Genomic DNA, 11,354 nt, shown 5'->3' on the forward strand with positions numbered 1-11,354 from the left:
GCAACCCACTGACTGGGAGGAGATCTTCACCAACCCCGCAACAGACAAAGGTCTGATCTCCAAAATATATAAAGAACTCAAGAAACTAAACCATAAAAGGCTAATCAACCCAATTATAAAATGGGGCACTGAGCTGAACAGAGAATTCTCAACAGAAGAACTTCAAACGGCCAAAAGACACTTAAGGTCATGCTCAACTTCCTTAGCGATCAGAGAAATGCAAATCAAGACAACTTTAAGATACCATCTTACACCTGTCAGAATGGCTAAAATAAAAAACACCAATGATAGCCTTTGCTGGAGAGGTTGTGGAGCAAGGGGTACACTCATCCATTGCTGGTGGGAATGCAAACTTGTGCAACCACTCTGGAAAGCAGTGTGGCGGTTTCTCAGGAAATTCGGGATCAACCTACCCCTGGACCCAGCAATACTACTCTTGGGAATATACCCAAGAGATGCCCTATCATACTACAAAAGTATTTGTTCAACTATGTTCATAGCAGCATTATTTGTAATAGCCAGAACCTGGAAACAACCTAGATGCCCTTCAATAGAAGAATGGATGAAGAAAGTGTGGAATATATACATATTAGAGTACTACTCAGTGGTAAAAAAAAAACAATGACTTCTTTTTTTTTTTTTTTGGTTTTTAGAGACAGGGTTTCTCTGTGGTTTTGGAGCCTGTCCTGGAACTAGGTCTTGTAGACCAGGCTGGTCTCCAACTCACAGAGATCCGCCTGCCTCTGCCTCCCGAGTGCTGGGATTAAAGTTGTGAGCCACCACCGCCCGGCAACAATGACTTCTTGAATTTTGCATGCAAATGGATGGAAATAGAAAACATTATCCTGAGTGAGGTAACCCAGACCCAAAAAGATGAACATGGGATGTACTCACTCATAATTGGTTTTTAGCCATAAATATAGGACATTGAGCCTATAATTCGCAATTCTAGAGAAGTTAAATAAGAAGGTGAACACAAAGAAAAACATAGAGTTATCCTCCTGGATATTGGAAGCAGTCAATATTGCTGGGCAAAAATTTGGGAAGTGGGGGGTGGGGTGGGATGGGGGAAAGGGGAGATAGGGAGAGAAAAGTGAGAAGGGGAGGATAGGGAGAACTTGGGGGAATGGGATGGTTGGGATAATGGAAGGATGGATATGGGAGCAGGGAATTATATATCTTAATTAAGGGAGCCATTTAAGGTTGGCAAGAGCCTTGACTCTAGAGGGGTTCCCAGGGCTTCAGAGAGATGTACCCAACTAGGTCCTTGGGCAGCTGAAGAGAGATAGCCTGAAATGACCCTATCCTACAGCCATAGGAAGGAATATCTTGCACATCAACATAGAACCTTCATCTGGCGATGGATGGAGATAGAGACAGAGACACACATTGGAGCAATGGACTGAGCTCCCAAGGTCCAAATGAGGAACAGAAGGAGGGAGAACATGAGCAAGGAAGTCAAGTCCGCGAGGAGGGCACCCACCCACTGAGACGGTGGGGTTGATCTATTGGGAGATCACCAAAGCCAGCTGGACTGAGACTGAAAATGCATGGGATAAAACCAGACTCCCTGAATATGGTGGACAATGAGGACTGCTGAGAAGCCAAGGACAATGGCACTGAGTTTTGACCCTACTGCATGTACTGGCTTTGTAGGAGCCTAGCCGGTTTGGATGCTCACCTTCCTAGACCTGGATGGAAGGGGGAGGACCTTGGACTACCCACAGTGCAGGGAACCCTGACTGCTCTTTGGACAGGAGAAGGAGGGGGAGGAGAGTGTCCTGCCTAACCAACTTAACTTAGGGTAGAGTGACTTGATGGTACAGGTATTGTAGAGGTAATTAGTTTGTTTCTTGTTTGTATTATGGTAAAGAAGTCTTGTCTTCTTCCCCTGCTTTTGGATTGGGGTATATAAAGCATATGGAACATAAATGAGGATTCAGTATTCACTGGGTTACCTTCCCAACTCTATTCTATGTCTTTGTGTTTCTCTTTCTTTTTTGTTTTTGTCTAACATTTCTAATCCACATGATCCTACCCTGGTGGAACATATAAACTTGTCAAGACTTGACTCCAACAGATGTCACCCTAACATGGGATCCCAACAACCTGTGTGATTGCATGGACAATGATAATGTTCTATACTTTCTATGTGTTATTAAATTTGTGCACAGAGGCATATATGCTATGTTGATCTCTAATAAAAATATGACACATTTCCAAAAAAAAGAAATGAGAAAAAGTAAGCCTCTAAGATCAAGACGAGAAAACTAAAACTGTTTCTCCACAGAAACTTCCTAAACCGAGAAATGCTCAGGGACCTCATAATATAGGAAATTTTCTGAAAAAGAATAATGAAAATCTGTCATTTTATAAAGAAACAACAATAAATTTAGATGATAATTAATAAAATCAATAATATAGATGGTATCATAGGTGAAACAAGACACAAAGACAGGCCTACAAATACATATCATAGTTCCTTAAATAAGAATGACAAGATACTAACCAAAATTAAATAACAAGAAATCACTGGCAAGCAGTCATCCTGTGTACAACTTCTCTCCTTTGCTGATAATAGACAATGGATTGGGTGAGGAGAGCTGATCCACCATAATTGGAGAAATTTGCATAAAGCTTTCTGATGTTTTAAATTTATAAAGAGTTTTGATTACTAAAAGGATCCCATTCTCTTATAAAAAGAAAATTATATTGATTAACATCACTTAGGCACCATTTTGTTTCCTATGACTGAAGATTGCCTGTAAGTCTGCATCATAGTGGGGAAATAAAAACTTTTTCAAACCAAATGCAAGATAACAAATTTTTAAAGAAATAGTGTATGATTTGTAATATATACCTAAAGCAACTTGTTTTGCTCTAATTGTTTTATGAGTCACAAGGATTTTTGAAAAGAAGCTTATCCCCACATTTTATATATGTTTATTTGTGAGAAAGAATGTCTTCCATGTATATACAGGTGACATATAAGAAAAGAGGGTGTCAGATCCCCTGAATCTAGAGTAGCAGGAGGTTCTGGGACTCCCAACTCAGATACTGGGATATGAACAGGCCTAATAATTTCAAGTCACCAAAAACTCTTAAAATATAAACTGGTAGGGGCTGGAGAGATGGCTCACTGGTTAAGAGCATTGCCTGCTCTTCCAAAGGTCCTGAGTTCAATTCCCAGCAACCACATGGTGGCTCACAACCATCTGTAGTGAGGTCTGGTGCCCTCTTCTGGCCTGCAGACATACACACAGACAGACTATTGTATACATAATAAATAAATAAATATTTAAAATATATATATATATATATATATATATACATATATATAAACTGGTATAAGCTACGCAGCACTTTAGCTATAACACTCTGGGGAAAAAACCTTTACAAACTTATATAGCTACTATGGAAATCACAATGGCAGTTCCTAAAAAAATTTGGAATAGATATACCTCAGGATTCTGTTGTACCAGTCTTGGGCATATAACCACAGATGATTCATCCTATAGTTAGTATTTTACTGTTTGGCTCTTTTGGGAGCCCACCACCCAACTCCCAAATAAATCACATGAAGGATTATTCTTACCTATGAATGCCCAACCTTAGCTTGGTTCTAGTCAACTTTTCTTATTTTAAATTATTCTATCTGCCTTTGCCTTTGGGGTTTTACCTTTATTCTATATACCTTTCTTTACTTTTTACTCTGTGGCTAACTGTGAAGCTGGGTGGCTGGTCCCTGACATTCTCCTCCTTCTCTTTTTGGTCCTCAATCCTTCTCTCTTTCTCCTTTTATTTATTCTCTCTGGCTGGCATCCCAACCTATCCCTCTCCTGCCTAGCTATTGGCCATTCAGATCTTTGTTAGACCAATCAGTTGTTTTAGGCAGGCAAAGTAACATGGCTTCAGAGTTAAAAAATGCAACATAAAAGAATGCAACACACTCTTGCATCATTAAACAAATATTTCACAGCATAAACAGATGTAACACACCTTGAATTAATGTTGTACAACATTTCCCCTTTTGTCTAAATAAAAAATGATAGGTTACAACTTTTAACTTTCTCCACAGCTGCCATTTCCTTTCCATTAGCATTAAAAAATTAAAGTTAAAAAACTACTATGCAATCTATATCTAGGTGTCTTAATTACCCCTTTATGTTTATTAAGCATATTTTTAGGGGGCCAGATGAAATATTAACTAATTAATCTTTATCAATAAAAATTGGGAGTCAGATATCAGGGGTAAAAACCTGAAAGATAAGAGAAACAGTGGAAGTCTATTGATATAAATTTAATGTCTATTTTGTTAAATGAATGTCTGCTCTTGTTTAAGGTATTATATTTGTTCAGTTCATTTATGATAATGTATAGTTAAAAATACAAATTAATAGATAGTCATTTATAATAGATAAACTTGTAGTCATGTTAGTTAAGTTTTCTAGATGTACAGAGATATATTTCATATGGATAGGTATTCTTCAAATCTTTCAAAGACATATAGAATATGGCATTTTAAATGTTTTTAAAATTTATGCCTCTTCATGACAGTGAGACATGAATCCTTCTGGTAGCACCAATTATTTCAGAGGGGTTGATGGGCATTGAAGGAACTTATTATGGAATTTGCCTTCAATGTGACTAGGCTAGCCATTTGGGCAAGAAACTGCTCTTGACTGGATTGCTTGACGGTATGTTGTATAAACTGAACATGCAGGACCTACAAAAAAGGACTAATAAAGTAGCCTAAAAAAGGTGAGACAGATCCTGCTTCATGAAAGAGTCTGCTAGACATTCTGCAAGACACAGAAAAAAAGTGACTGAGAAAGTGCCAATATAAGTGGAACTGTCTTTGAAATTTTCTGCTTCATGGAAAAGTCTATCAGACACTATGGGCCTCTAGACTGAAGATGTTACAGAAGAACTTTGGGTGACTGTCCAGGCAGCAAGATGTCTTTGTCAATTCTAGAGTTTTGGAAGTGCTTATAAATAGTTAAGTAATATATATATATATCCTTCTAGAGTCTTTGGTAGAGTTGAAGAAAGACCATTTTATTATTATAAAAGATAGATTAGATATGGGAGACGGGGAGGGAAAGGGGAGGCAGTGGCGGGGAAGAGACAGAAATCTTTAATAAATAAATAAATTTAAAAAAAATAAAAAAAACTTTAGACTCAAAAGATAAAATACATGATAGAGTATTTTTCTTAATTTGCCAAATGTAAATGGACTAAATATTGTAACTATAATTCTCGCTTGATATGGTTTTGTTATATGTAACCTTGCTATATCAAAGTTAAAACCTTCCTTTTTATGTAGACAAAATTCCCCTCTGTATGCTGTGAATATGTTCTATTCCCATTGGTTAATAAAGAAACCGCTTTGGGCCTATGGTAGCACAGAATAAAAAAAGGTGAGAATTCCAAGCAGAGATAGAGGAGAAAAGAAGGTTGTTGTAATAGGAGCAGCGGGGATGCGTCCCTGGCACCCGGCCGCCCACATGGCTAGCTTAGCTTATGCCCCGAAATAATTACACAGAAACTGTATTCTTTTAAACACCGCTTGGCCCATTTCTATCTAGCCTCTTCTAGGCTAGCTCCCGCACCTGGACTAGCCCATTTCTAATAATCTGCTGTAGCCCACCAGCTGGCTTACCAGGAATAATCTTAACCTCCGTCTGTCTGGAGTGGGAGAATCATGGCGACTCTCTGACTCAGCTTCTTTCTCCCAGCCTTCCGTTTTGTTTACTCCACCCACCTAAGGGTGGGCCTATCAAATGGGCCTAGCAGTTTCTTTATTGCTTAACCAATGAAATCAACAGATTGATATATGACACTCCCACATCAGAAGGCAGAGTCAGGGAGAATGCCATGTAGCCACTGAAGGAGACAAATACTGGATGGAACCTTACTGGTAGGCCACAGCTATGTGGCAATACACAGATGAATTGGGTTAATTTAAGATGTAAAAGTTATTTAATAAGAAGCCTAAGCTATTGGATATGCAGTCTTATAATTAATATAAGTTCTGTATAATTATTATGGGTGTGGATAGTGAGGAAATGACTAAACAACCTCTGTCTATACCAGGATATAATGAAGTTTGCAAGCTATAAAGCATACACACAATTAATGTCTAAGTTCAAATGTCCTGTTCCTTGACTACTAAGGAATTGTACAAAGAAGCACAAATCAGCCTGAATGCTTCACTGCCTGAGGGAATGCAACAGTCTGTCAGGAACTGGGAGGTATATTGTGACCCAGGAACTATGGGCTTTAACCTGAAAATCCTATGACACATGTCTCTAAAGGCAGTTAGGTCAGGCCAAATCCATGGTTCCCTGAAGAGTCTACTGCCCACTAAAATCCTATGACCTTGACCTCCACTGTCTGCCATTACTCTCAACATTTTCTTTGTCTATGTCCTACAAAAACAGCTGATTAAGCTCTCTTTGTCCAGTTTTCTGATCTCTTCGGCATTCTTATAAGAGTCAACATTTCCAGGTCCTTTGCAGCAACAAAATCCCCTTTGAATCCTATTTTTGTTTCAATTTTCTTCTGCTGCTGTTATTAAATTATGCAATCAAAAGCAACTCAGGTAATGAACATGTTTATTTGGTTGGTAACCCTATTTCACAGTTCCTCCTTATGAGAGCTTAGGATAGATACCCAAGCTGATAACTAAAGGCAAAACATGTGGAATCATTGTTTACTGACTTTCCCTCTTGTTTTGTCACTGTCTTGTGCTCAGAGCTTTGTGCTCAGAGATATTGCCAACTCAGTGTAAGAGCCTACCTATATCAATCAAAACCAACACAATCTCTCTCAGATACCCTAATCAGATATTCTTATCTAGTCATACTCTCAATTGGTATTTTCTGAGATCACTCTAAGCAATACCATTCTGATAGCTGAGGCTAATATGCAGAAAGATTTTAAGATCCAAGGCAACGTACTAATTATATCAATAACTTAAGCAGCAAAAACACAAACAAAGATAGATATGCCAGGAAATGGAAAGAAGAAAAAACCATTTAAGATAAAGAAGATAAAACTAAAACTGTCTCTCCACAGAAACTTTCCAAACAAACAAAAACTCAAGGAACTCATAACATGAGAAATCTGAATAAGAAATTGGTGAGACCATTATTTTCCAGAAAATAAACAATATACTTAGATAACAATGAATAAAATCAACAACATAGATTGATAGCACTGACAAAGACACAAAGACATATTATTCTCCTTTAAATAAAAACTACAAGATTCTAATAAAAATCAAACTCTAAGAAATCAGTGACTAGCACTCATCCTATACACTTCTGTTATTTATCCTTTACAAAAAATAGAAAATGGCTTGGGTGAAGAAGGCTGTTCTACCAAAATTGGAGAGATTTACTTGAAACCTTCTCATGTTTTTCATAGAAAATAGTTTTGACTACTTAAAAAAAATCTCATTATCTTATAGTAAAGAAAAGGGTGTCTGTTAGGATCACTTAGACACCATTTTGCTCCCCCTGATTGCTGATTGCTTGTAAGTCTACAATCAAAGTGAGGAAATGAAAATATTTTAAAACAAAATGCAAGATCACAGATTTTTAAAGACTCGGTGGACACCTAGAGCAGCTTGTTTTACTCTAATTGCTTTATAAGTCACAAGCACTTTTGAAAACAAGTTTATTGCTATTTTTTGCATATGTTTGGCAATGAGTGAGAATATCTTCCATATATATACAAGTAACATACAAAAAAGGGTTTCAGATGCCCTGGATCTAAAATGCTAGAGTTATGAGCCTCACAACTTGAGTGTAGGTATCTGAACTCAGGTCACCTCCAAAATGAATATGTGCTGAGCCACCTGCCAACATCCATAATACCTTTTATCCAATAAACCAAAAGTCTCTCACAGATTAACAACAAGAGCAACAAAACCTAAATAAAGAAAGAAGTAAATAAATGATCCTTGGAAACATGATGTGTCAAAACTAAGATGACGTGTATGGTAAATTTGCACCATAAATGAATACAGTGCAATGGCAATTCCCAACGATTTATAACAGGAAAGCTATTACAAAGCTACATTCATATTGTAAGCACACAGAGTAATCATGGGATTATCAAAAAATAGTACACAGATTGACATAATATGACTTCTTTCTGGGTGGAGGTTGTACATACCTTTAATCCCAGCACTCAGGAGGCAGAGACAGCAGGATCTCTGTGAGTTTGAAGCCAGTCTGGTCTACAAAGTGAGTTCCAGGACAGGCTCCAAAGTTACAGAGAAACCCTGTCTCAGGAAAAAAAAATTACCACAAAGCTGATCAACCTAGAATGTGTATGATATTTGGGAAAGAATAAAGAGGATGGAGAGAAAAGGCCAAGAGCAAAGTCAGGAAAATATAGTCAGCTATTAATCAAAAGACCAAAGGAAACAGTCAGGAAACGTGTGGTCCTGACCAATGTTACCCAGCTACCTATGATTCTATGTGTATGGAAATTAAATAAAGTCTTCACAATTTTCACAAAATTACTTCAATGTGACCCTTAAACTGTTGTTTCTGACCTTCCAGCTACTGTTATTTCTTCCAGAGAGGCCTCATGCTCTAGAGCCCTCTCTGCAAAAAGAGATGATCTCCTGCTATGGTTATGCAGCCCCTTAGACCTCCTTGTGTTTTCAGGTAAACCCAGACACACTGAAGCCCAATCCCAAAACAATATAGAATAACATCTGCTTCCTGTCGAATGGATTTTAATGCAAGATATAGATTCTGCTCTATCTACCTGCCCAACACCATAAAAACCTAAGAAACCTCTGTGGCACAGAAACTCCCTTTGTCCCCTAAACAAACTAAACATCACTGAATTACACCATTGCAGCTGGTGGTAGCAGAAAGTTAGAAGCATTTTAATCATGTATTGCTAAAAGACAATCAACATCACCATAGTTCTACCAGCTTTTAAACCATTTGAGACATTTATCAGACAAACTTGAAAGTAGACTGCAATATTCAGAACTTCTAGAAACCAGATTATCAGTTTTCAAATTTTTCTTTCCACTGTACACCAAGAGCATGGCTCTGTATGTACACTGGACAGTGATATTACAAGCACAATATCTGACCATGCCAGGGCTGCAGAATCTCCCTCTCCCCAGGAAATCCATACACGGGGAGGCTCAGAAGACAAGGGGCACTACGCAAGTCATTACACAGAGCAACAGAACCACAGCCTGGCTCATGGTCCATCCAAACCCCAGCAGAAATTACAGCTCTGAACACCCTACACGCACCATGGCATAGGTTGTGGTCTTCCTTACAACTCATTACAACAAAAGTAGAAAAGAATCCTGGAAAGAACCTGCAACCTACCTGCTTGCTAAGATGTCCAGAGTCCCTCACTGGCTAAGGCCAATTCTGCTGGGCCTCAGAATATTTTCAGCTCCCCTAATGGGTGATCAGAGATCACCAGACAGCACAGTACTTCCTATTCTGCCCTTCCAGCCCAGTAGACAGGGTTCTAGACCAGAAAGTTTGTATTTTAGTAGACAGTCATCCACTTTCTTAGCACATATCCCATTCCTCATCCGAAGCACAGGGTCCTTTGAATACACCTTCTATTACACACTCAATGTGCAGTGCAGCCAACCTATCACGTCATACCTGGGAAATCCTGCAGCCAAACATGGGTCACATTTACAACTGTTGTTAATGAAAAATAGGCCATGAATTAGAAGATAATAAGGGGTCATAGTAAAGCTTGGGGACAGGAAAGAGAATGCAGATATGATATAGTTATAATCTCAAAAAAATATTTTGAAAAGTTGAAACAGGATTCATGGCCATGTGCTTCAGAAACTAAAGATTTATATTACAGCACATCAAAGATTTCTCAAACCTTTTATGTCAGGATGTATATTTAAAACCAGTAAAATAACAGTCCTGTTAGGCAGGCTACATTTTACTCAGATCTATTTTGGTTGAACTACTATAACTATAGCAATTTGGTTTTATGAGAAGGTCAGTTCTTTATTTAGATTCTTGATTGCCCTGGCCTGTGGACAACAAGAAATGGCCATCAGGACATTTATGGAGCATCTAAAATTGATTACTGAATTCCTAATTAGGTAATTAGTAAATAGCTAAGCATTGCTAATCTCAACTACCGTTGAAGTAGGAAAGTTCTCAACCACTGTCCTGTCTTTCACTTTCTGCACTGTGAATATACCAGCTTCAAGCTTGACCTACTCAGTTCTTGCACAGATCCCTCTTCATTTATAAGCAAGCACTAAAAGACTGAGATACTGGAGGTCACTCACTAGCTGGTCTATTTTTGCTTTCTCACAAACCAGTCAAGGCCCTGTCCTGAAGGAGTTTCAGGACTATCTACCCAGCACTGGGCAGCAGAGGCAGAATTGGGTATTTAAAGAAATTATCGAGTCCGGAGCGAGCGAGGGAGCGAGCTAGAGGCTGTTGGACGGCAGGAGCGGAGCAATGCCTAAATCAAAGGAACTTGTTTCTTCAAGCTCTTCAGGCAGTGATTCTGACAGTGAGGTTGAAAAAAAGTTAAAGAGGAAAAAGCAAGTGGTTTCAGAAAAGCCTGTGAAGAAGCAAAAGCCTGGTGAGACTTCTAGAGCATTGGCATCTTCCAAGCAGAGTAGCAGCAGCAGAGATGATAACATGTTTCAGATTGGGAAGATGAGATATGTCAGTGTTCGGGACTTTAAAGGAAAAATTCTAATTGATATTAGAGAATATTGGATGGACTCAGAAGGTGAAATGAAACCAGGGAGAAAAGGTATTTCTTTAAACATGGAACAATGGAGCCAGCTGAAGGAACAGATTTCTGACATAGATGATGCAGTAAGAAAGCTGTAAAATCTGAGCCATATCAAACTGTACTGTTGTAGTTGTTTCAATCTGTCTTTTTACATTGGCTTTTGCTTTCTAAATGTTGTTTTCCAAGCTGTTGTATATTTGGATTGCAGAACAATTTGTAAAGTGAATACTTTTTTTTAATGTGCATTATTAAAATGTTCTGAGTGAAGCTAAATGTCAACTTTATTAAAGAGGATTGCTTTGTGCCCCCCTACCTAGTGTAAAATAAAGCCAGATCGTTACAATCTTAAAAAAAAAAAAAAAGAAAGAAATTATCAATTACATAGCATGGGGCAACAATATTATAAGCTCATAGTCTCCCACACCTGTATGGCAGAGTCTCCCCCTCCCCCAGGGAATCCACACTCAACAAAGCTCAGAGGCCAAGGGCTACTACCCAGATCACCAAACAAACTAACAGAACCTGTCTGGATCATGGTCCATTGCTTTCCAAGCAGCTAATAGCTCAGCCAA

At 38.4% G+C, this 11,354-nt stretch overlaps 1 protein-coding gene across 1 annotated transcript; it reads left to right on the forward strand.

The window, feature by feature from the left end:
- The first annotated feature begins 10,446 nt into the window (after positions 1 to 10,446).
- On the forward strand, positions 10,447 to 11,128 carry LOC121445509 (activated RNA polymerase II transcriptional coactivator p15). Its single transcript, XM_041647642.1, has one exon. It carries the CDS (start codon positions 10,497 to 10,499, stop codon positions 10,878 to 10,880), a length of 384 nt encoding a protein of 127 aa, XP_041503576.1. The 5' UTR covers positions 10,447 to 10,496; the 3' UTR covers positions 10,881 to 11,128.
- Positions 11,129 to 11,354: the final 226 nt, after the last annotated feature.

Source organism: Microtus oregoni, unplaced genomic scaffold, assembly GCF_018167655.1.
Source record: "Microtus oregoni isolate MIOR12 unplaced genomic scaffold, Mior012 000200F_ref0000295, whole genome shotgun sequence".
Classification (NCBI taxonomy): Eukaryota; Metazoa; Chordata; class Mammalia; order Rodentia; family Cricetidae; genus Microtus; species Microtus oregoni.